Raw genomic sequence first — 26,110 nt, 5'->3', positions numbered from 1 at the left:
CCATCTCAAAAAAAAAAAAAAAAAAGAAAGAAAGAAAGAAATGAAGGCACTGCCCAGGGTCACAGCCCAGGGTCACAGAGATTTTGCTATAGGTGCTCTGGTGCCAGCACTAGTGACCTGCCCTGCCCCGCTGTGCACCCTCCTCACCCATTGGCTGTCAGCTCCTGATGGCAGGGTTTCTGTCTTTTGTTTACCACCACATCTCAGCACTCTGAGCAGTACCCAGGACAACCTGACCCAGCGTGCTCACGAAATATTCACACGCTTTACAGTGTGTGCACACTTCATGCACGACACTGGAGACCAAAGACGACCAGGACAGCCTCTCTGTCCTTAAACAACTCACAGTCTAGTGCAGGCCTCTTCCAACTTTTTGACCACAACCTACAGAATGAAACATGTAACACTATTTTGCACAAATATATGTGTTTTTAAAAAATGTCTACTCGAAACCAAAAATTTACAAAAATAATTCTATTTCATGCATAGCATTTTGACACATTTTCTACTTTTTTGTATTGCATTCTACTCATTTCATTGGTAGAAATGCTGGTCAAGACTTAAGAAGCTTTTGTGACTTTCTCTTTTTTTTTTTTTTTTTGAGACGGAGTCTTGCTCTGTCGCCCAGGCTGGAGTGCAGTGGTGCAGTCTTGGCTCACTCAACCTCTGTCTCCCAGGTTCAAGCAATTCTTGTGCCTTAGCCTCCCGAGTAGCTGGGATTACAGGCGCATGCCACCACGCCCGGCTAATTTTTTGTATATTTAGTAGAGACGGGGTTTCACCATGTTGGTCAGGCTGGTGTCGAACTCCTGACCTCATGATCCACCCACCTCAGCCTCCTTATGACTTTCTAATCTATGTCATTGTCTAAAGTTTGAAAAATACTGAACTATAGGCAGACTTGGTGAAAGCAATCATAGCCAGGCCAAGGGTTGTAAGAGAGGTCTGTGTAACAAAGGGGAGAAGGGGAAGGTCCTTAGGGGCCCGAGGCCTCTTGGTCTTTGTTTAAAAAATGGCAGCAGGAAGATGTCCCACTCTTCTCTTACAGTAAAATGGAGCTTGCATTTTTCATATAAAGCATTTCTATGTCTTTGAAAGTATAAGTGCCACACTCTGCAGACATCAATAATGAATCATGACTTCTCGCTCTCCAACCATTGACACTCTGGTACTTAGACCTGCCAATCCTACAAGCACTCTTTGTGTATGGGTGCTCACAGTGATCAGTTCCAACAGGGGTGGAACTGCTGAGAAAAAGGAAAGGCACAAAGGCAGCCAAGCAGGGAGCCTGGAGACAGAGAACCTGGGCTCCCACCTTCATTCTTCTGGAACATGAACAGATGGTTTAACTCTTCCGCATTTCTTCATCTATGAAGTGGAGGTAATATCTCACCTCCTAAGACTGTTGGAGGCATCAAATATGGGCATACACATTTATGAAGACTGTAATGTGACTTACAAATATATTGAAAAGTTTATTAGTCACCAATTTAACCTTCTTCTTCATTTCTACCTCCCTGTGACCTTGGCCAGTGGCAAAGATCCCTGCTGTAGTGTGCTCCTGCCTCCTGCTAGCTCATCCTCAGATGTAGAGGACGGTCAATAAAGAATTGATTATGGTCTAGGTGTGGTGGCTCATGGCTGTAATCCCAGCACCTTGGGGGGCCAAGGCGGGCAGATCACCCAAGGTCAGATGTTCAAGACCAGCCTGGCCAACATGGTGAAACCCTGTCTCTACCAAAAATATAAAAATTAGCCAGGTGTGGTGGTGCATGCCTATAGTCCCACCTACTCGGGAGGGTGAGGCAGGAGAATCATTTGAACCTGGGAGTCGGAGGTTGCAGTGAGCCGAGATTACACCATTGTACTCCAACCTGGGTGACAGAGCAAGACTCCGTCTTAAAAAAAAAAGAAAAAAAAAAAAAGAATTGATTATGTCTCAACTAATGCAATAACACAAAAAAGTAAATAAAAGGTACAGTGGAAAAATAAATAAAACTGTCTTTGCTTAGATGATATGACCGTTTACGTAGAAAATCTGAAACAGTCAACAAAAAAGTAAATTATTATGGCAGGGTGGCAGGATAAATAAATACAAATAATTGCTTTCCTATATATCAGCAATGAAGAAGATCCTGACATCTCAAGCACAATACCATTTATAATTAATGGTATAAACTCCCCCAAAATGAAAGACTTAGGCTGAAATCTAACAAAATACATACATGATCTATGTGAGGAAAACTATACAAAGTCTGATGAAAGAAATCAAATAACTAAATACAGGCATATCTCAGAATTATTGTGGGTTCAGTTCCAGACTGAAGAGGTGGGGTTGGCTGCTGGGGGTAGGTGCAAAAATTCAGCTTAGAGTACACTGCCCATATCAGATAACTGTGCAGTGGTCATGGTAATAGAATCAAGATGGTAGAGTCAACCGGGTGCCGTGGCTCACACCTGTAGTCTCAGCACTTTGGGAGGCTGAGGCGGGCGGATCACCTGAGGTCAGGAGTTTGAGAACAGCCTGACCAACATGAAGAAACCCCGTCTCTACTAAAAATACAAAAACGTGCTGGGCATAGTGGCACATGCCTATAATCCCAGCTACTCGTGAGGCTGAGGCAGGAGAATGCCCTGCCCCTGCTTCATACATTATTTATGCACTAAGTTTATGTACCATTCTAAGTTATACACTACTCTAAATTCTTTGTTGTCTTTTCAACAATGTTCACAGCATTTTCGTCAGGAGTAGATTCCATCACAGTCTCCTAGAGACAGAGGTTGCAGTGAGCTGAAATCGTGCCATTGCACTCCAGCCTGGGCAACAAAAGTGAAACTCCATTCCAAAAAAAAAAAGATGGTAGAGTCAAGATAGGAGAATCAGTGCTCAGTGCTGTATGACCTTAAATTATTTAACCTCTCTGGATCTTGATGTGTACGGTGGGCATAATAATAGTACATCCTGCATAGGGTCGTTTTGAAAACTATATTAGTTAATACGATTTAATTAAACATAAAATAAAACAATAATAATAATTAAACATAGTTAATAAAACAAATATAGCAATAAAGCAGGTCACACAAGTTGGTTTCCCAGTGCATGGAAAAGGTATATTTACATTATGCTGTAGTCTAGAAATAGCATTATGTCTAAAAAAGTACATGTCTTAATCAAAAATATTTTATTGCTAAAAAATGCTAATGATCACCTGAGCCTCCAGCAAGTTGTAATCTTTCTGCTGATGGAGGGTCTTGCCTTGATGTTGATGGCTGCTGACTGATCAGGGTGGTGGTTGCTGAAGATTAGGGTAGAAGTGGCAATTTCTTTAAAAATACAATAATAAAGTTTGCTGCATCAATGGACTTTTCATTTCACAAAAGATTTCTCCGGAGCATATGAGGCTGTTTGAGAGCATCTAACCCACAGTAGACATTCTTTCAAAACTGAAGTCAGTTCTCTCAAGCCCTGCCACTGCTTTATGCATTATTTATGAACTAAGTTGATGTACTATTCTAAGTTTATGTACTACTCTAAAGTATTCGTTGTCTTTTCAACAGTGTTCACAGCATTTTCGCCAGAAGTAGATTCCGTCACAAGAAACTACTTTCTTTGCTCATCCGTAAGAAGCAACTATTCATCCATTCAAGTTTTATCATGAGACTGCAGAAATCCAGCCCCATCTTCAGCACCACTTCTAATTTTAATTCGCTTGCTATTTCTACTATATCTGCAGTTACTTCCCCCACTGAAATCTTGAACCCCTCAAGGTCCTCCATGAAGGCTGGAATCAACTTCTTCCAAACTCCTGTTAATGTTGATATTTTGATCTCCTCTCATGAATCATGAATACTCTTAATAGCATCTAGAATGGTGAATCCTTTCCAGAAGGTTTTCAATTTACTTTTCACAGAACCATCAGAAGAATCACTACATTTAGCCTTACCAAATGTATTTATTAAATAAGTCTTGAAAGCCAGAATTATTTCTTGGTCCATGGGGTGCTGTATTAGTCCATTTTCTGTTACTCATAACAGAATATCTGAAATGTGCAACTTACAAAGAAAAGGAATTTATTTCTTACAGTTCTGGAGGCAAAGAAGTCCCAGGTTGAGGGGCTGCATCTGGTGAGGGCCCTCTTGCTGGTGGGGCCTCTACTGAGGCAGTGCAGGGTATCTCATGGCAAAGGAACTGATCATGCTAACATGGTAGCTTCTCCTTCTTAGGAAACCTTCAGTTCCCTTCCCATGATTACTCATTAATCCATAAACCCAGTAATCTGTGAACAGATTAATCCATTCATGATGCCAGAGCCCTCATGATCCAATCACCTTTTAAAGGCCCCACTTCTCTCAACTACTACATAGGGGATTAAATTTCAACATGAGTTTTGGAGAGGACAAATATTCAAACCACAGCAGCTGCGCTATGGATATTGTGTCAGCGGGCATGAAAACAACATTAATCTCCTTGTATATCTCCACCAAAGCTCTTGAGTGACCAGGAACATTGTCAATGAACAGTAATGTGTTGAAAGGAATCTTTTTGATTGAGCGATAAGTCTTAACAGTGGGCTTAAAATATTCAGTAAACCATGATATAAACAGATGTGTTGTTAGCCAAGCTTGGTGTTTTATTTACAGAGCATAGCACAGACAGAGTAAATTGAGGCTTATTCCAAGGGCACTGTGATTTTCAGAATGGTCAATGATCATTAGCTTCAACTTAAGGTCATCAGCTGCATTAGCCCTTAACAAGAGAGTTAGCCTCTCCTATAAAGTTTGAATCCAGGAATTGACTTCTCCTCTCTAGCTAGGAAAGTCCTAGATGGCCTGGCTTGGTGGCTCATGGCCAGGCACAGTGGCTCACGCCTGTAATCCCAGCACTTTGAGAGGCTGAGGCGGGAGGATCACTTGAGGTTAGGAGTTTGAGACCAGTCTGGCCAACAAAATGAGACCCTGTCTCTACTAAAAATACAAAAAATAGCTGGGCATGGTGGTGCATGCCTGTAATCACAGCTACTTGGGAGGCTGAGGCACGAAAATCACTTGAACCCTGGAGGTGGAGGTTGCAGTGAGCTGAGATCGCGCCCCTGCACTCCAGTCTGGGCGACAGAACGAGACTCTGTTTCAAAAAAAAAAAAACAAAGGGAAGTCATAGGTGGCATCTTCTTCCAGTAAAAGGCTGTTTCGTCTACACTGGAAATCTGTTGTTTAGTATAGCTACTTCATCAATGATGGTAGCTACATCTTCTGGATCACTTGCTGCAGCTTCTCAGCACTTGCTGCTTGTTTTATCTTGCACTTTTATGTTACAGAGATGGCTTCTTTCCTTAAACTCATGAACCAACCTATGCTAGCTTCAAACTTTGCTTCTGCAGCTTCCTCAATTCTCTCAGCCTTTACATAATTAAAGAGGGTTAGGAGTCCAGGCACGGTGGCTCATGCCTATATTCCCAGCAATTTGGGAGGCCGAGAAGTGTGGATCACTTGAGGTCGGGAGTTCAAGACCAGCCTGGCCAATATGGTGAAACCTTGTTTCTACTAACAATACAAAAATTAGCCAGGTGTGTAATCCCGGTAATCCCAGCACCTCAGGAGGCTGAACCAGGAGAATTGCTTGAACCCAGGAGATGGAGGTTGCAGTAGCAGAGATTGCGCCATTGCACTCCAGCTTGGGCAATAGAGCAAGACTTCATCTAAAAAAATATATATCTATATATTCTAATATAATATAATATTATAACATATATTTTTGTATTAATTTATCATACATTATATATGTATTTATATATAATATATAAATAATTATATATTATAATATATAAATAAATATTATACATAATATATATAAATAATTATATATTATACTATATATAATTATATAATATATTTATATATTTATAATATATAAATATATATAACATATATTATAAAATATATATTATATTATATTATAAAATATAAAATATATTATATATTATATATTATATTATATATTATAAAATATGCTTATATATTTTATATATTTATAATATTGTATAATATATAATATTTCTTTACTTTTACTTCTTTACTGGAAGAAGATGCCATCTAGGACTTTCTTCTTTATATATATATATGTAAATGAAGAGAGTTAGGGCCTTACTCTGGGTTAATCTTTGGCTTATGGGAATGTTGTGGGTGGTTTGATTTTTTATCTAGACCATTAAAACATTCTAGACCATTTTATCTAGACCATTAAAACATTCTAGACCATTTTATCTAGACCATTAAAACATTCTCCATATCAGCAATAAGATAAGCATAAGATAAGAATAATGGCTTTCTTATCGTTTGTGTGTTCACTGGAGTAGCCCTTTTAATTTCCTTCAAGAATTTCTCTTTTGCATTCATAACTTGGCTGTTTAGCATGAGAGACCTGACTTTCAGCCTATCTTGGCTTTTGATATGCCTTCCTCTCTAAGCTTAATTATTTCTAGCTTTTGATTGGAAGTGAGAAATATGTAACTCTTCCTCACTTAGAGCCCATCATAGGGTTATCAATTGGCCTAGTTTCAATACTGTTGTGTCTCAGGGAATAGAGAGGCCCAAGGAGAGGGAGACAGAGGAATGGCCAGTCATCGGAGCAGTCAGAACACACACATTTATCAGTTAAGTTCACTGTCTTATATGGGTGCAGTTCATGGTGGAGCTGTGCATGAGTGGGGGCAGGGAGTAAATGGGAAATTTGTGCACCTTTTGCTCAATTTAGCTGTGAACCTAAAAATTCTCTAAAAACATAAAGCGTATTAAAAATAATAATAAAAGAATCAACTACGGATGATGTGCAGGGAGTGGGAAAATGATAGCATTAGGTAATCCACCAATTAGATAATCAGCCCTCAGAGGATTAAATGACATGGCGTCTTCAGTTTTTGTTGATCAGACTCTGTGCTTGCTTTTCCCACTGCCCAAACAAGTGGTTTTTCTATTTTCGACAGTGGTCTGCACCACAGCCCTGGTCACCAGCGGGGATCCTCTGAAGCAGACCTTCAGCCCTTCCCTCCTCTGTCCCAGCATCTGCCAGACACCAAAGCAAGTCTTTATCTCTCCCTGAAAATGCGCTGTTGTTACATTGTAAGGTTCTTGTTTTACTTTGTTTTCTTTTTTTTTTTTTTTTTTTTTTTTTTTTTTTTTTTTTTTGTTTTTTTTTAAATTCNGAGTAGCTGGGACTACAGGCGCCCGCCACCTCGCCTGGCTATTTTTTGTATTTCTTAGTAGAGACGGGGTTTCACCGTGTTAGCTAGGATGGTCTCGATCTCCTGACCTCGTGATCCGCCCATCTCGGCCTCCCAAAGTGCTGGGATTACAGGCTTGAGCCACCGCGCCCGGCCTACTTTGTTTTCAAACATTGTTGTGGATTGACCCGTGTCTCCACACAATTCCCATGTTGGCATCCTAACCCTCAGTACCTTAGAATGTGACTGTATTTTCAAATGGGGTCCTTACAGAAGTAATCAAGTTAAAATGAGGTCATTGGGGTGGACCCTAACTCAGTATGACTGGCTTCCTTATGAAAGGCGGAAATTTGGACACAGACAGACAAACAAAGAGGGAAAACTATGTGAAGAAACACAGGGAGAAGCCAGGCAGCTACAAGTCAAGAAGAGAGGCCTGGAGCAGGTCCTTCCCTCACAGCCCTCAGAAGGAACCAACCCTGGGCGGGGCACGGTGGCTCACGCCTGTCATCCCAGCACTTTGGGAGGACGAGGTGGGTGGATCACCTGAGGTGAGGAGTTCAAGACCAGCCTGGCCAACATGGTAAAACCCCGTCTCTACAAAAATACAAAAATTAGCCGGGCATGGTGGCATGTGCCCATGATCCCAGCTACTCTTAGAAGGCTGAGGTGGGAGAATCGCTTGAACCCAGGAGGCAAAAGTTGCAGTGAGCTGAGATCACACCACTGCACTCTGGCCTGGGTGACAGAGCAAGTCTCAAAAAAAAAAAAAAAACAGAAGGAACCAACCCTGCCAACACCTTGAGCTCAGACTTGTAGCCTCCAGAGCTATGAGATGATGGTAAGTTTAAGCCACTTCATTTGTGGCACTTTGTTATGGCAGCCCTAATACACTAACACCAACATATTAGAACTGCACTCTCCCCTCTTCCTTCTCCCTGCCACAATCCAAATCCCAAACCCTTGGGATTACATCCCTGGGTGAGTGCAATAGCCCTCAGGCTCTCCTGGCCTCAGTCTTTCTTCCTATCTAATCTCTAGACCATCCTCTGCTAGGATGCCCTTTCTAGAACTCTGCCTTTTTACCCCATCATTCCACCGTCAGACTTTCAGGAACTTTCCAGGGTGTGGGACATCAAGTTCACACTCTTCCATCCTGGCATTCAAGACTTCCATTTGAACAACTCTTCCCAAAGTAGTATTTAGAGGAAACGTGAGATGCAGGGGACATTTAACAGGTATGCCCCGGGGGTTGGGAAAACAAGTATTTCTCTGTTCAACTAAGCTTACCTGTCGATCAGGTGTTCTCTCTATCTTTTGCCTTTAGGGATATGTGCTGAGCTTCTCTAAGAGGGGGATTTTCTTAGTGTACTTGCCTATGGAGCTTCTGTTATTGGAGCATCCATAAACACTTCCACTCACCCTTCCCAGTTGGAGAGTTTCAATGCCAAACTTGACTGTAAGTTCTAGGTATTCACTATTGTATCCGCAGTCCCTAAGGGAGTGCAGGTAATACATTCTTGGCGCTGAAATACTTGAAAGATGGAGGGATGAATGGATGCTTCACCATCTACTATCTTGCAATCTATTTCACATTTATCAAATACTGTCATACCATTGCCTATTTCACGCAGGTCTCTGCCTCCCTGCTGTATGAACAGAGTAAACTCTTTAGCCCCCTAATAACTCTGCTCCATTTCCTCCCTCCTGTCCCAACCAAATGCCATGATTCAAGGCACAGCACCAGTTTCACATCAACTAACTCAACTTCTTGCTTTTGCATCCAAAAAGAATATTTCTAACTTTCCCCGTCCAACCTTCCTTGAGTCCTGCCTCTGAAAAAGAGTTAAGATTCTTATTTATTTATTTATTTTTTGACAGGATCTTGCTCTGTCACCCATGCTGGAGTCCAGTAGCACAATCACAGCTTACTGCAGCCTCAACCTCCCAGACTCAAGTGATTCTCCCGCCTCAGCCTCCCAAGCAGCTGAGACTACAAGTGTGCACAACCACACCTGGCTAATTAAAAAGAAAGTTTTGGTTGGATACAGTGGCTCACACCTGTAATCTCAGCACTTTTGGAGGCCGAGGTGGGGGTATCACCCGAGGCCAGGAGTTTGAGACCAGTCTGGCCGACACGGTGAGACCTATGGTGGTCTCTACTAAAAATGCAAAAATTAGCCGGGAGCAGTGGTGCACGCCTGTAGTCTAAGCTACTTGGGAGGCTGAGGCAAGTAAATCGCTTGAACCCAGGAGGTGGAAGTTGCAGTGAGCTGAGATCACACCACTGCACTCCAGCCTGGGCAACAGAGTAAGACTCCATCTCAAAAAAAGAAAAAAGAAAGAAAGAAATTTTTTTATAGAGATGGGGTCTCACTTTATTGCCCAGGCTGGTCTTGAGCTCCTGGTCTCAAGCAATTCTCCTGCCTCGGCCTCCCAAAGTGCTGGGATTACAGGCCTGAGTCACCATGCCCGGCTGAGGTTCTTACTTTTAAAATGCAAATTCATCTCTCTGTGCCTTTGATGACTCTTATTTATCAAAATTATGTGTGTATATTTCTTGACTTCCTTGCCAGGTTACAGATTCCTTGAGGAAAATCTAGTGTTGTGTGTTCTCTACCAAACATATGATATCAATAAATATTTGCTCAGAAAATGAATCCCCTCTACCTTCTATAGGAAAACATCCCATGTATTATCCCCCGTCTCGCCATTATTTTTAATCCTCCACTCCTGCTGATCCTTTTTCTTTCTAAAATCCTGAAGTTTCTCATCCTGAAAAGTAAAAAGGAAGCCTTTTCTGTACTTTCCAATACCTTCAAATAACATTTTAATATGTTTCTTTGCTACCTTAGTGAATTTCTGGATAGAACTGCATAAGCATTCTCGTACTCACTTCTTAACTCTTGCAAGTAAATCCAATGACGTCTTGGTAGGTCTCCCTCTTGACCACACTGTGCCTCCTGAGGGTGGTGACCATTCCTTCCCCGACACGTGAGACAATGTCCTTCCCTGGCTTTTCCCTTTCTTTATTCAATACATAGTTATTGAGACCTACTATGTAGTAGGCATTGAAGATACAATTATGAACAAAAAGACACAGGAGTCCCTCCCTCAAGGAGCATAGCCTAATCAATGGGCGAAGACAATGAAATAATCAGCAGACATGTGGCTATGAACTAGGATCAGTGTTATGAAGGAAAGAATCCTTGCCTTGACCACAGATGGCTTTCTTCTCTGGCTATTCCTCTAGTTACCTCTGAGCTCCTTTCTTCCTCTGGCCTCCAAAAGTAAGTGTTCCTCAAGGTTCCATCTTGGTTCACTTGTCTGCTTTCCTATAAGGACGAATTTCCTTGACAGTCTCATCCATGCGTAGGGCTTCAACTATAATCTCCCAATGCATGAATCCTAGCCACAGTACCTAGTGCTGTGTCATCCACACAAGCTGTCTCACTGGCACAACAAATCTCACATACCCCAAACTCCACACATCTTTATCTCCTCTTTCTTAACCAGCCAACCAAGAAAACTCAGTCCTAACAACACACACACATCTGATGGTCTTCTTCCTGAATTCTCTATTGATCTTGTCAATAGCATCCTTCTCCCAGGCACAGGCTTAAAATCCAGTCTCATCTTCGTTCAAGTCCCCCTGGGATCCCAGATAAGGTCATGAGAAAATCACTGAAAATCCCCAATACCTTCCACCACCTACGCCTCTCTGGCATTCAAGGCTCTGGCGCCCTGGTCTCAACTTACCTTCCAGCCTCATCACCTAAGATCTCTCAGGCCAAGTTCACTCTGTCACAGACTCTCCCCTCAGATCCTCTGTCTATACCAGGGGTGTCCAATATTTGGGCTTCCCTGGGCCATACTGGAAGAAGAATTGTCTTGGGCCACACGTAAAATATACTAACGCTAATGATAGCTGAAGAGCTTTAAAAAATTGCCAAAACCCCGGGCACAGTGGCTCACGTCTGTAATCCTAGCACTTTGGGAGGCTGAGGCGGGTAGATCACTTGAGGTCAGGAGTTCGAGACCAGCCTGGCCAACATAGCAAAGCCCTGTCTCCACTAAAAACACAAAAAAATTTAGCTGGGTGTGGTGGTGCGCACCTGTAATCCCAGCTACTAGGGAGGCTGAGCCAGGAAAATCGCTTGAACCCAGGTGGCGGAGGTTGCAGTGAGCTGAGATCACACCACTGCATTCCAGCCTGGGAGACAGAGTAAGATTCCATCTCAAAAAAAAAAAAAAAAGCAAAAAAAAATTGCAAAAAACACTCATAACGTTTTAAGAAAGTTTACAGATTAGTGTTGGGCTGCGTTCAAAGCTGTCCTGGGCCACATATGGCCTGCAGGTCACGGGTTGGACAAGCTTGGGCTATACCATTCCACCTACTAGGAGGGCTCTGGCTCCGGCCCTCAGACTCGCATCCTAGAATCTATTTCTGTGTCAGATGGGCATACCATGCTGCCATTGACTGTGACATCATCATGACCATGACATCATCATGGCCATAGAGCAACAGCATGGCAAAACCATGGAGCAAACTGGATAAAATGTTTCTGAATTGTTAAACAACAAAAGCAGGATATGGAACAATATCAAATTATTTGCAGGGTTTTTTGGGGGGTTTTCTGTTTGTTTTTGATTTTTGAGATGGAGTCTCACTCTGTGGCCTAGGCTGGAGTACAGTGGTGCAATATTGGCTCACCACAACCTCTACCTCCTGGGTTCAAGCGATGATCCTGCCTCAGCCTCCAGAGTAGCTGGGATAACAGGAACCCACCACCACACCTGGCTAATTTTTGTATTTTTAGTAGAGACAGGGTTTCCGTTTCCCCATGTTGGCCAGGCTGGTCTCAAACTCCTAACCTCAGGTGGTCCACCTGCCTCGGCCTCCCAAAGTGCTGGGATTATAGGCATGAGCCACCGCGCCCAGGATTATTTGCAGTTTTTATAATTATACATACAAAAATGTACAAAGGAATACAACGAAGTGACAAAAATAGTTGTATTCAAGTGGTGAAACGGGCAATGCGCCTTTCATTGATCTAGAATCTAAATTTTATTTCGTATGCTCTTTAAAGTAACCCTTTTATTTTAGGATCATTTTAGATTTACAGAAAATTTGAGAAGACAGTGTAAAGAATTCCTATATATACATCCTACCCCCAGTTTCTCTTATTATGAACATCTTACATTAGTAGGATATGTTTGTTGCAATTAAATGAGCCAATAACTTAATGATACTGTAGTTTCTTCCTCTTTTTTGAAAGAGAGTCTTGCTCTGTCACCCATGCTGGAGTGCAGTAGCAAAATCACAGCTCACTGCAGCTTCAGCCTCCCAGGCTCAAGCTGAGCATGATCTCAGCTCACTGCAACCTTCCCCTCCTGAGTTCACGCCATTCTCCTGCCTCAGCCTCCCGAATAACTGTGATTACAGGCGCCCACCATCATGCGCGGCTAATTTTTGTATTTTTAGTAGGGACGGGGTTTCACCATGCTGGCCAGGCTGGTCTAGAACTCCTGATCTCAGGTGATCTGCCCACTTTGGCCTCCCAAAATGCTGGGATTACAGGCATGAGCCACCGAGCTGGTCTGTAGTTTCTTAATGTAGTTTCTAAAACTAAAAAAACTTGTTTTGTAAGCCAAATAAACAACAAAGAAGACAATGTCATTCTTTTCGTAATTTCTAACTCCAACTTAGTACCCTAATATTTATTATTTTTCTTATTTTTGTTTTATTACCTTAGATTCCTCTTGGCGTGGATTCTTGGCTACAAATTGGAACTAATTTTTTTTTTTTTTTTGGGTAACAGGGTCTGGCTCTGTCTCCCAGGCTGGAGTGCAGTGGCACGATTTCCGCTCCCTGCAACCTCTGCTTCCCAGGTTTAAGCAATCCTCTCACCTCAGCCTCCTGAGCAGCTAGGACCACAGGTGTGGTTAATTTTTGTACCTTCTGTAGTTTGAGGTTTTGCCATGTTGCCCAGGCTGGTCTCAAACTCCTGGGCTCAAGTGATCTGCCCACCTTGGCTTCCCAAAATGCTGGGATTACAGGCGTGCGCCTCCGTACCCAGCTGGAGCAAATTTTTGCTTTACTTTCATTTGCCATATGCTTGTGCATGTAGTTAAAGTAATTAAAACTTTATTGATTGATAAAGGTCCTAGGAAATGTTTTCCTTAACGTAAAGTATGGAAATTGTTTACATATGAGCCTTACGCACATCCAAGAATCAAACTGTGTGTGTACTGCCTCTCCAGCAAGTCTATAAGGTCTGCCTGGGGTCTCATCTTCCACTTCCTCCTCCTGTATTTTTTATGTCCAAGAATACCCAGTTCACAATGGTCTTAGAGTATATCCTCAATAAATACCAGTTGTAATAAGTTGTAGAAGTTGAATAGTTCTAGTAGATGGGGTATTGATTTTAAATAACTAAAAATACAGGGTTCTTTCCGAAACTCTACTTGAGACGTCAGACCTTAATGTTTTGTTTCGTTTAAGAGACAGGTCTTGCTATGTTGCCAGACTAGCCTCAAACTCCAGCTCTCAAGCGATCCTCCCACCTCAGCCTCCTGAGTAGCTGGGACCACAGGCATGTGCGACCATGCCTGGCTTAGACTTTAACTTTTGACACTAGGACACTACCATGTTTTTCCTCAGCATCATTCAAAAAAGGAAGCTAAAATTAATCCTTAGTAGAAGTAGATTTTAGTTCTTAAATTACAAAAATCACTAAAAAGGCAGATAATAATTATTCTAAAGAACATACTTCCAGCTTGCTTTTGTTTTATTTATTTATTTATTTTAAGACAGAGTCTCACTCTGTCACCTAGGCTGGAGTGCAATGGCATAATCTCGGCTCACTGCAACCTCCATCTCCTGGTTCAAGCAATTCTCCTGCCTCAGCCTTCCAAGTAGTTGGGATTACAGATGCCTGCCACTGCACCCTGCTAATTATTGTAGTGTTAGTAGAGACAGGGTTTCACCATCTTGGCCAGGCTGGTCTTGAACTCCTGACCTTGTGATCCACCTGCCTCGACCCCCGCAAAGTGCTGGGATTATAGGCATGAGCCACCGAGCTTGGCCTCCAGCTTGCTTTTAATGTCTGAACTATAGAGTGGAGTGTGGGTTGTTTTCTTCTTTTAAACGTTTCTCCCTGGTGAAGTTTCTTTGTTCTAACTGCCAAGTTCATTTCAAAGAATCCTTCTGAGTATCTAGCAGTTAAAACAAATCCTATAGATTATACAAGGAAATAGTCAACGGAAGCAGCCAGCTGCTTATAGTACTACTTTTTATAGGACAAGAAGACATTTGTTTTAAAACAGAACTTTAAAAATCTCAAAGAGGTCATTCCCCTATTTTTTTAGTTGATAAATATATTTTCACCTTTTAGGACAGTATTTACTTGATATAGCCAAAACTATAACACTGAAATTAGGGAAAATGCTGAACAGTGTGCTAACATATATTCTGTACCTCATCTTAAGTGGTTTTGGAAAATCCCTAAAGGTAAAGTACATGAAAAACTTAGCATTCTTTTATCTTCAAGGAAGTCTACATGCTACCAAAAAAATTTGAGGAGCAAAACTTTGTTTAAAAATTAGGATTATGAGAAGAACAAATTTATACTTTCAGTTTACTAAACTAGTTTAAATTCAGTAAGTACAGAAGCCCATTATTAGATTGTAATTTCAAGGAAAATGTTGAGTATCAGGAGTAAAGTGAAGTCTGATATTCACAATTAATGGCTGAAGATTCCCTGAAACAAAGTTAAAAGTAGCACCACTGACCATTTTCAAGAGTTATGTGTTTTAATTTAAATTGCTTATTTTATCAACTATTGTGTAACTTCTCTTTATTACAGAGGTGATTTGACTACCCAACAATGTTACTGATAAAGACTTTATTATAGACTGATGTTTTTAAAGCAAGACTAGGCAAAACTTATTACAAATTAACTTGATGTTATATATAGAAGGAGCAGAACTGAATCAGCCTATTTGAGGCAAGACATGCCTTTGAGATATTGAATGCTGTAAATATAGTTAAGCAACTCTGCTAATGAGCTTTGGGAGAGAACAGAGGTGGCTTGGACAGTACAAGAAGTAACTGACCAAGGAAGTCCCCAGAAAGATGTATATCAAAAGGTAGAACCGTGGAATGACAGGCAATTCTCAATATTTTGTGTGTACTTTTTTACGCAATCTGAACTTTAACATGATGAACATTCTGGCCAGGTGCAGTGGCTCACGCCTGTAATACCAGCACTTTGGGAGGCCTAGGTGGACAGATCACTTGAGGCCAAGAGTTTGAGACTAGCCTGGCCAACATGGCAAAACCCCATCTCTACTAAAAATACAAAAAAAAAAAAATTAGCCAGGCATGGTGGCAGGCACCTGTAGTCCCAGTTACTCAGGAGGCTGAGGCAGGAGAACCACGTTAACCTGGGAGGTGGAGCTTGCAGTGAGCCGAGATCACACCACTGCACTCCAGCCTGGGTGACAGAGCGAGACTCCGTCTCAAAAAAAAAAAAATTAGCTGGGCATGGTGGCGCACACCTGTAATCTCAGTTACTCAGGAGGCTGAGGCACGAGAATCTCTTGAACCCGGGAGGCAGAGATTACAGTGAGCTGAGATTGCACCACTGCACTCCAGCCTGGACAACAGAGTGAGATTCTGTCTCAAAAACTAAATAAATAAATAAAAATTTTAAAAAATAACATTCTTTTATAATCATAACACAATAAACATTTCCTTTTTGTAAAAAGATAATAGAAATAATACGTTAAAGTTTGACATCTGATATCTAAAAAAATTAAAGTTGTATAAAGTATTACAAAAGTGTTATATTAGAGTATCTAGTTTTGTTGTGTCTTAAAGAATTTGCCCATCCACAGGGTGCCAACCGCATTAGAAAGAAAGCAACTCTCCTTTCTAACTCACGAGCATTGATTTTCTGTTGCTGGCATGTAGACAAGTATTTCAAAGAATGAATGAAAGCTACAATATTTATTAGAAGTAAAAAAGTTCTAAAGATATGCTGCTTTACTAGGATGCTTAGAGACCATTTGCAAACCCTGTATATGATCTAGAAATCCTGTTTTTCATTTTTTATTTGTAAAGTTCTATAATTCTCAAAACATTTTAGGTGGGTTATCATGTACCTAAGGGTAAAATAGAGTTGAAATTATTCTTACCTGATTTTTCATATCTGAATTTGGTGGGCAGTTCAAGGTAATTGCATCACATTCTTCAGCTAGGAAAAAAAAAAAAAAAGAAGAAAGAAAGAAACAAAGTGTGATTTTAAAAAGCACACACTCCATGGTGTAAGACCTAAAATTAAGGCTCAGTGTCACATGCTGCCTTGGCACCTGGTAAAATCAGAAGGGCTGGACTACAAATTCCTCTCCAAACTCTGCTCTTAAGGATAAGATCCCCCTGCTAAACAATGCTCCTTATCAAGAGATTAGGCACAATTCCTGCTTATTTTTTATTTATTTTTTTAAAATAAGAGACAGAGGCAGGCGAATCATCTGAGGTCAGGAGCTCAAGACCAGCCTGACCAATATGGTGAAACCCCGTCTCTACTAAAAACACAAAATTAGCCAGGCGTAGTGGCGCATGCCTGTAATCCCAGCTGCTCGGGAGGCTGAGGCAGGAGAATCGCTTGAACCCAGGAGGCGAAGGTTGCAGTGAGCTGAGATCGTGCCATTGCACTCCAGCCTGGACTCCAACTCAAAAAAAAAAAAAAAAAAAAAAGAGACAGAGGGTCTCACTCTGTCATCCAGGCTGCAGTGCAGCTCACAGTAACTTGGAGCTCCTGGGCTCATGTGATCCTCCCGCCTCAGCCTCCCAAGTGTCTGGGAAGATAGGCATGTGCCACCACACCCAGCTAAGGAAGATACAGGTTCTCACTGTGTTGTCCGTGCTGGTGTTGAACTCCTGGCCTCAACTGATCCTCCTGTCTTGGCCTCCCAAAGTGTGTTGGGACTACTAGCATGAGCCACTGTGACTGCCCCCTGCCTATCTTTGGGTAGTGGGTTTCAGTTTCCTGCCAACCTGTGGAATTATTCCAACAGGCTGATCATGTCCTCCCATGGGAACCAGAAGGCAGCCCACCCTTTTGATGCCACAGTGTTTGCCTCACACAGCCCACGGTTTTCCGCTCTGCTCTCAGGTACAACATCTGTGTCTCCCTGCGTGGCTCTGCGTGATGGGCAGTGTCCTCCTCCCCTGGGCTGTCAGTATATGTGACTCATAAACTGCTGCTGATCTTGTCTCTCCAGTGTTGGGTGTGTGTGTTTGTCCATCCCCATAATCCTAGAGCAGGGGTGAGGAGAAGATGATCAAAACAACTGGAGTGATAGCCAGGAGTGGTGGCTCGTGCCTGTAATGACAGCTACTCAGGAGGCTGAGGCAGGAGGATCACTTGAGACAGGAGTTTGAGGGCAGCCTGGGCAACACAGTGAGACCCGATCTCAAAAAAATTAAAAATTAGCCAGGCATGGTGGTGTGTGCCTGTAGTCCCAGCTACTTGGGAGGCTGAGAGGGGAGGATCGCTTGAGCCCAGGAGTTCAAGACTGCAGTCAGCTCTGATCATGCCACTGCATTCCAGCCTGGGGGACAGAATGAGACCCTGTCTCAAAAAAAAAAAAAAAAAAAAAAAAGAAACAACTGGCGTATTGAACAGGATGACCCAACCACAATCAAGGATATTTGGTCAGATTTCATTAACTGCTCTCGGCTAACCAACTTCACTAACACCATGCAGGCTGCCTGGGATGGAATCGACGATTACCGGAAGATTTGCATTCTGGCCTATGCAATGCTGTGTTGTCTTTGTTGATTGCTTGCTATCTCATCCCAAGATGAAAACTGTTGTGGACTGACTGGACCCCAATGCTGTCAGGTTGGGCCTGTGTTTGGCAGGTGGTCTCCTGAGGCTCCCATCTGTAAAGACGGTCGTAGCACAGCCCCCTAACCGGTTGCTGCTTAAGTCCCACTTATCGAGGGATAGGTGCAAGTTCTCTTAGCAACACAACTAGCTTGGTGACCATCACTGGCCACTTGGGGCAGCTGTACAGACACTGTTTGTGAATGTGCATCCCCAGGTCAGCCATGGGGATGGTCCTTTGCAGACAGAGGTTTGCAGAAAGGAAGGAGAGAAACCAGGGAATTCCCCAGGGGAGTTTCCCTTGTGCCCTGGTTGCTGTCAAGGCCGAGGGCATGACCCTGCCTATCCCCTCAGCTGCTGCTTCCCTTGCTGCTGCCCACGTGTTCTCCTGACCCCCAGGGGCATCAAGGTGCACAGCCGTGGCGGTCTGCGGCCCAGGTGCTAATGAAGAAAGAAAAGGGGAAAAAGTATTTAGTACTCAACTGCTCTCTTGGCACACAGCCCCTGGCGAGCGCACCCAGCTGTGCTCAGCGCTGCTGCTTCTAACACACCAAAGAGCTCATCTTGCCATAGTGGGTTTAATGTCCCCACCTGGGCCACAGACAAAACCACCTGACTGGATGAGGACCCCATCCCCAGGGAGACCGACTGACATTCCCTGGAGGAAGAGGTGGCTGCCTGCGACGGGGTCCACCTGGCTCCCAACCCTGTGCTCATAACCTCCCAGAAGGTCCCTGTCACAGATGATCATATGGAGACAAAAACTGAAAGCCACAACTTTTTGTGGCTAGAAGTCCAAAATATTCTGAGGGCATTTGTACAAGAGAGAAAAAATCCCTAAACACATTAGTTAATTAATTAAAGAAAACCCTCATGGCAGAAAAGACAGCCGTAGCAGAGTCCCTCCACCTCTGGGTTACAGGCCAGCACTCTTCCATTGGGCTGGACCACGCTGCAGCTTATGCCCCTATTGCAACAAAGATCCTGATCCTCCGAGTTGTAGGGAAAACTCCTGGTAGCCCCGGGGCACAGTAAAAGGGTTAATTCACCCTGACATAAGCCCACGATTTTTAAACTACATGAGAGCAACCACTGCCACAGGGAAGGCCCCACCCCTGATTATACTGATTTGCGGTTCTCCGTGGGAAGAAATTTATCAATATGAGCAGAGTAGAGAAGACTGCCCCTGCCAAAAGTATATCCAGTGACCATAAAAAGGGAATGAAAGAAAGATAAAAAGAAACCTGGACACAAAGGAGAAGACAGGCCGGGTGTGGTGGCTCACACCTGTAATCCCAGCACTTTGGGAGGCTAAGATGGGAGGGTGGCTTAGGGGCCCAGAGTTCAAGATCAGCCCAGGCAACACAGCAAGACCCTATCTCTACAAAAAAATTTAAACATTAGCTGGGCCTGGTGTCACATGCCTATCGCCCCAGCTACTTGGGAGGCTGAGGTGGGAGGATCACTTGACTCCCAGAGGTCAAGGCTGCAGTGATCTGTGATCACACCCCCACACTCCAGCCCTGAGTGACAGAGCAATGTCCTGTCTCCTAAAAAAAAAAAAAAGAAGCTGCTTCACAGTGGATTACTACAATTTTATTTTATTTATTTATTTTTTGAGACAGAGTCTTGCTCTGTCACCCAGGCTGGAGTGCAGTGGCATGATATCAGCTCACTGCAACCTCCATTTCCCAGGTTCAAGTGATTCTCCTGCCCCAGCCTCCCAAGAAGCTAGGACCACAGGTGCCCACCACCACGCCCAGCTAATTTTTATATTTTTAGTAAAGACAGGGTTTCACCATGTTGTCTAGGCTGGTCTTGAACTCCTGACCTCAGGTGATCTGCCCACCTCAGCCTCCCAAAGTGCTGCGATTACAGGCATGAGCCACCGCATCCAGCTGGATTACTACACTTTTATTGCTGTGGTCCCATCCCTTAAGGCTTCCATACCCCATGCCCAATATGATTGGAAAACACCGACTCCATCCGATTAGTGACCAGAAAATATTTTGCTATTACAGATTTGCCTGAAATGTTCTGCTCAGTGCCTATCACAATAGTCTCTCAGTCAGAGTTTGCCTTCATCTGCAAAGGGACACAATACATATTTTCAAGGTGCCGATGGGGCCTTTCAAGAGCCTGGTCATCACACACGGGCTTTGTAGGCAAGATCGAACTGCATCCCCCTTTCTCAGCCTCATGAGTGTGATGACATTACATGGATGAGATCCTCCTCTGAGGACATTCTCACTTGACATTCTCATGCAGGCCACGAAGTACAGTACTCACAACAATGCTCACGGAAAGAGATGGGCCACTGCCCCCACACACAGTGCAAGGCCCTGCCACTGTGGTGAAATTTCTAAAAATTACTTGGTAAACTAAGGGCTGCTCCCACGCAGACACTGTCAATAAAGAGCTATTGACCCTTTCTGCACCCACAATGTGAATACAAGTCTAGTATTTTTTTAGTTCTTTTTTGGGTTCTGGTGGCAACATATTTCTCATTTACAAATTTAGTCTCATTGATGCCAGTACTTGCAAGTCAGCTCAATGTAAATTTGAATGAGCCCCTCCAATAAAAGTCTACAGCAGGCAGTCCCATTAGGACCCCCAGAGATTTCTGCACTGCAGGGGTTTCAGCAACCTCCTCCCATTCCCCCTGAAGTCTTTGGACACCCATGACAGCTGAAAGTTGTCCACAGGCTTTTGACGCAGGAAACTGCCCTTGTAGGCTCTGTTCTATACATTATTAGAGCAGTATCTGCTAGCTGCATACTGGGCTCTCTTGGAAATAGAGACCGTCATTAAACCCTAGCTGTGCCCCTCCACACTGCTCTGTCCATTATGCCTTGGGTCATGGAAGCAAAATCCTGCAAGCTCCGCATGGTTACCAAGGCCTCCTTGATACAGGATGGAGCCAAACCCGGGCCCTCTGGCATATTCCATCTGCAGGAAGGGGTGGCGTCCCCCATCCCTCACCAGAGCCCATGGTGCTGGAAAAAGTCACCCCTCTTGCAGACTCCTAGGTTATCTGGGGAGCCCCTTCAAAACAACTGGGTGAAAAGCAATGGGAATTTGTAGACTTTACAGATGACATCACCCCCATCATACACGATGAAGCTCAGTGGATAGCTGCTGCTTTCCATCCCTTAACCAGCATATCCCTGATAAAGGAGGGACCCAAGGTTAGCAAAACTGGTCAAACTTCAGGCAGTCATCTTATTGCTGGATGTCCTGGCCAACAAATTGCCCCATCTGCACAGTTTTTATAAACTCTTGGACCATTGCCTAAGAATTGCATCCTTTATGGTAAGGAACTCTCAGAATCTCTTGCTTCAAATACACCCAAACTATAAATCAAAGAAACAGATGTCCCTACGTACAGCAAGGCCATAATACGAGGCTTCAGTAGAACATTTCTGGTCCCCCTTGGAGTCCCACATATTACTGACAGTGAACAAGACACTCATTTTTCTTCTGAGAATATACAATGCCGGGTTCTTAAGCCATTCAATGAAACTTTCACCTCCCCTCTCTTATCAGGCAGCAGGTTCGATTGAGAGGCATAATGAAATCTTCAAGGAACTCCTATGTAAGTTACTGGGTGTCACTACTGCCACAGGCCTTAATGAATCTAAATCCACAACCTCTGGGGACATGTACTCCCTACTCAACCGCCTTTACTGGCCATCGTGGGACACCTCTAAAGTTCATGTTTTTGGTGATAGTCTCACCATGTGGCCCTCTCCCTCCTGGTCAAGTGCCTTCCTTGCTTCTTAGTGGGGCACTTCTATTCCCTAGAAGTCTCAGCCATCATCAAGGTTTAAATTTATGCCATGGCATCCAGGGGTGAACTGCTGTATAAGACCTAACACTGAGGCTCAATTCATGTGATGCCCTGACACTGGTAGAACTGGGAAGGGCTCACACCTGTAAGCCCAGCACTTTGGGAGGCCAAGGCGGGTGGATCATTTGAGGTTAGGAGTTTGAGACCAGCCTGGCTAACATGATGAAATCCCATCTTTACCAAAAATACAAAACTTAACTGGGCGTGGTGGCTCACGCCTGGAATCCCAGCACTTTGGGAGGCCAGGGCGGGTGTATCATTTGAGGTTAGGAGTTCGAGATCAGCCTGGCTAACACGGTGAAACCCCATCTTTACTAAAAATACAAAACTTAACCAGGCATAGTGGCCCACGCCTGGAATCCCAGCACTTTGGGAGGCCAGGGCAGGTGGGTCATTTGAGGTTAGGAGTTGGAGACCAGCCTGGTTAACATGGTGAAACCCCATCTTTATTAAAAATACAAAACTTAACCAGGCATGGTGGCTCACACCTGTAATCCCAGCACTTTGGGAGGCCAAGGCGGGTGGATCATCTGAGGTCAGGAGTTGGAGACCAGCCTGGCCAACATGGTGAAACCCCATCTTTACTAAAAGTACAAAACTTAACCGGGCGTGGTGGCAGGCACCTGTAATCCCAGCTACACAGGAGGCTGAGGCAAGAGAATTGCTTGAACCCAGGAGGCAGAGGTTGTAGTGAGCCGAGATCGTGCCACCGCACTCCAGGCTGGGTGACAGAGTGAGACTTCATCTCAAAAAAAAAAAAAAAAGAACTGGGAAGGTCCTGAATGGCTTAACCACAAGTTCCCCTTGCCACTCTGCTCCCATGGAGAAAGTCCCCTAGCCAAACAATGCCCCTTACCAAGGGGACCAGGCACAATCCTTGTTCTCTTTTTGTAAAGGGCTTCATTTCCCCCAACTCCATGGACTTACTCAAACAAGTCAATCACATTCTGCATGACAACCAGGAGGCACCCCACCCTCTTAATACTATAAAGACTGTCTGACAGCCCCTGGTTGTTTACTCTGCTCTTAAGTGCAACCCCCCTGTGGCCCTGTGTGATGCACAGTGTCCTCTTCTCCCAGGCTGAGTATACATGACTCATAAATTCCTGTCGATCTCATCTGTTCAGTGTTGAGTGTTGTGTGTTTGGCCATCCCTGTAACCCTAAGATGGAATCCCTCCCTCACCAACGGGGTGAAGAGGAGACAATCAAAACACATTCTCCCCTGGTGGGTCACGGTGGCTCATGCCTGTAATCCCAGCACTTTGGGAGGCTGAGGCAGGTGGATCACCTGAGGTCAGGAGTTCGAGACCAGCCTGGTCAACATGGTGAAACCACGTCTCTACTGAAAATACAAAAATTAGCTGGGTGTGGTGGCGCATGCCTGCAATCTTATGAACTCCAGCCTAGGAGACAGAGGGAGACTCCATCTCAAAAAAAAAAAAAAATTCCCCTGATTAACAACATGCTATCAAATTCCACTGTATTCATTCGTCTGTCATTTTACTAAGCCTTTCAGACAGCAGAGAGTGGGATTATACTTGTCCCAACAGCTCACCCTCCTAAAGGTCAGACCTAAACCATTTTGGTTCTCTTGTTCAAGTTCAGGTTGCCAGCAAAAAGCAAAGGAACTTAAAACTCATGTTAAACATTTAACATCTTTCCATATGAATTGCTAGGAAGCAACTTCCATTCCAAAGTTGTGTTAACTTCACAGTTTTCCTACCAATGGTGAAGATGGTACAAAACAGCTTAAAAACTGATTTTGTTCCATCAGATTCTAATCTTTAGTCACAGAATTCAAGGCCATACTCTAAACTTTAAAGTTGGCAGAAATATATTATAAAAGACATTTTAGTATCATGTAAAATTTTAAAGTTATTTAGCCTTAAATACAGAACCATTTAACTCAGGGTTGAAAAGTCAGGATGAAGTAAGGGATTGATTGATTAAGTCATTTGTTTTTTACATTCATTAGCAGTCTTTTTTATTTTATGTGTTTATTTATTTTGAAACAGAGTCTCACTTCGTTGCCCAGGCTGGAGTGCAGTGGCATGATCTCAGCTCATTGCAATCTCTGCCTCCCAGGTTCAAGCAATTCTCCTGCCTCAGCCACTCCAGTATCTGGGATTACAGGTGCATGCCACCACACCTGACTAATTTTATTTTTGTATTTTTAGTAGAGACGGGGTATCGCCATGTTGACCAGGCTGGTCTGGAACTCCTGGCCTCAAGTAATCCAGCCACCTTGGCCTCCCAAAGCTCTGGGATTACAGGCGTGAGTCACCGTACATGCATTAGCATTCATTCACCTATTATGCACTGAGCTGCTAGACTGGTTCAAATAAAAGACCATGTGTATTCATTGTCTCACACACAATTCTGACTAGAATAAAAGACTTTCTTTTCATAATAGCATGATCTGAGAAACTGAAGCTAAAAGTGTGGCCTTTGCCTAAGGCTGTGTATGTCATCTTTTTACAGCTAGAGTGGTTGCCATCTGACCCAGGTTTGTGTCCCTCTCAGCTCTCCTGCCTCTCAATCAGAGTGCTGGGCTCTCCCCCAGACCTCTTTAGTTGGAATCTCCAGGGGTCCACACGTCTGCATTGTTGACAAGCATCCCCACATTCTGATGCACACTGAAGGGTCATTCATCACAGCCCAATGTAATAAGCATGTGACTTCAATCACAGTCATTCCCACAATGTCAAAATTATTAACCCAGATTTCTTTAAAGTGTTTTTTTTTTTCTCAATATGAGAAGTTGAGTTTTTTGTTTTGTTTTAGTTTTGTTTTTGTTGAGATGGGGACTCACTGTCGCCCAAGCTATAGTGCAGTGGCACAGTTATAGCTATAGCTCACTGCAGCCTCGAACTCCCAGGCTCAAACGATCCTCCAGCCTCAGCCTCCCATGTAGCTGGGACTATAGGTGTGCACCACTACACTCAGCTAATTAATTTTTTTTTTTTTTGTATAGATAGGAGTCTCACTATGTTGCTCAGGCTGGTCTCAAACTCCTAGTCTCAAGTGGTCCTCCTGCCTCAGGCTCCTGAAACACTGGGAAAGAATTTGAATTTAATAGCGACTTTTCTCAGATGGTTTTCCAAATGCTCCCATGGTCACAGTCTTCTCCCTCCCCTCTATCCTCTTGCACATAAAAGATTAAAAAATGTTTTGGAGAGTTGTTTCCATTGTATTCTTGCCATAACTGGGAGGGGAGGGCACACTGATTTTTGGTTTACTGTAACAGAAGACTCCCAAGACGGCATGTTGATTTTCGGTTTACTGTAACAGAAGATTCCCAAGAGGGTCTCTGTCAAGGCTTGGGGGACAGGGGCGGGGAGTGTATTTATTGAACAAGCAGGATGAGAACACACAGCACACCATGCAGGTGGGAGGATGCGGAGTTTCCCGTGAGAACAGGGACAACTCTTCCCATGGCATCACTATCAATCCGTGAGGTAGGAAACCATATCAAATACAACATATTGGCTTCCTAGTTTTAGGACAGACATTTCTACTTTTGAATTATTTAGTGATTTCCTGGTACTCGTTTATTTTCTCTTCACGTGTTCAAACTGAACTACTCCTTCATAGTTAATTAGATTGTTAATGTAATTAACAATGTTAATTACATTGCTCTAAAAGGCATCCCCAAACAGTATCTATGCTTTAGTTCAAGTTCCTCAAACTTCTTAAGGTAGTATTAGTCTACCTTACTTCGGTGGGCTCATGCCTGTAATCCCAGAACTTTGGGAGGCCGAGGTGGGTGGATTACTTGAGGTCAGGAGTTCGAGACCAGCCTGGCCAACATGGTGAAACCTCCTTTCTACTAAAAAATACAAAAATTAGCTGGGTGTGGTGGTGGGCGTCCGTAGTCCCAGTTACTTAGAAGGCTGAAGTGAGAGAATTGCTTGAGCCTGGGAGGCAGAGGTTGCAGTGAGTTGAGATCATGCCACTGCACTCCAGCCTGGGTGACAGAGCAAGACTCAGAAAAAAAAAAAAAGAGGCCGGTGCGGTGGCTTACGCCTGTAATCCCAGCACTTTGGGAGGTCGAGGTGGGTGGATCACGAAGTCAGGAGATCAAAACCATCCTGGCTAACACAGTGAAACCCCGTCTCCACCAAAAATACAAAAAATTAGCTG

General features: G+C 43.5%; 1 protein-coding gene across 2 annotated transcripts in view; it reads right to left on the bottom strand.

Annotated features, from left to right (window-relative positions):
* The window catches only part of EDARADD (EDAR associated death domain), an 88,762-nt gene that overhangs the window by 38,856 nt on the left and 23,796 nt on the right, over nt 1-26,110 (bottom strand). For both annotated transcript variants that reach the window (XM_025393127.1, XM_025393128.1), the window contains exon 4: nt 16,419-16,477. In XM_025393127.1, the coding sequence (XP_025248912.1) occupies nt 16,419-16,477 (59 nt within the window). The remainder of the gene's footprint in view (nt 1-16,418; nt 16,478-26,110) is intronic.

This window comes from Theropithecus gelada, chromosome 1 (assembly GCF_003255815.1).
Source record: "Theropithecus gelada isolate Dixy chromosome 1, Tgel_1.0, whole genome shotgun sequence".
In the NCBI taxonomy this organism is placed as follows: Eukaryota; Metazoa; Chordata; class Mammalia; order Primates; family Cercopithecidae; genus Theropithecus; species Theropithecus gelada.
Note: the sequence above shows the minus strand (reverse complement) of the source record. Positions and strands in the feature narration are given on the sequence as shown.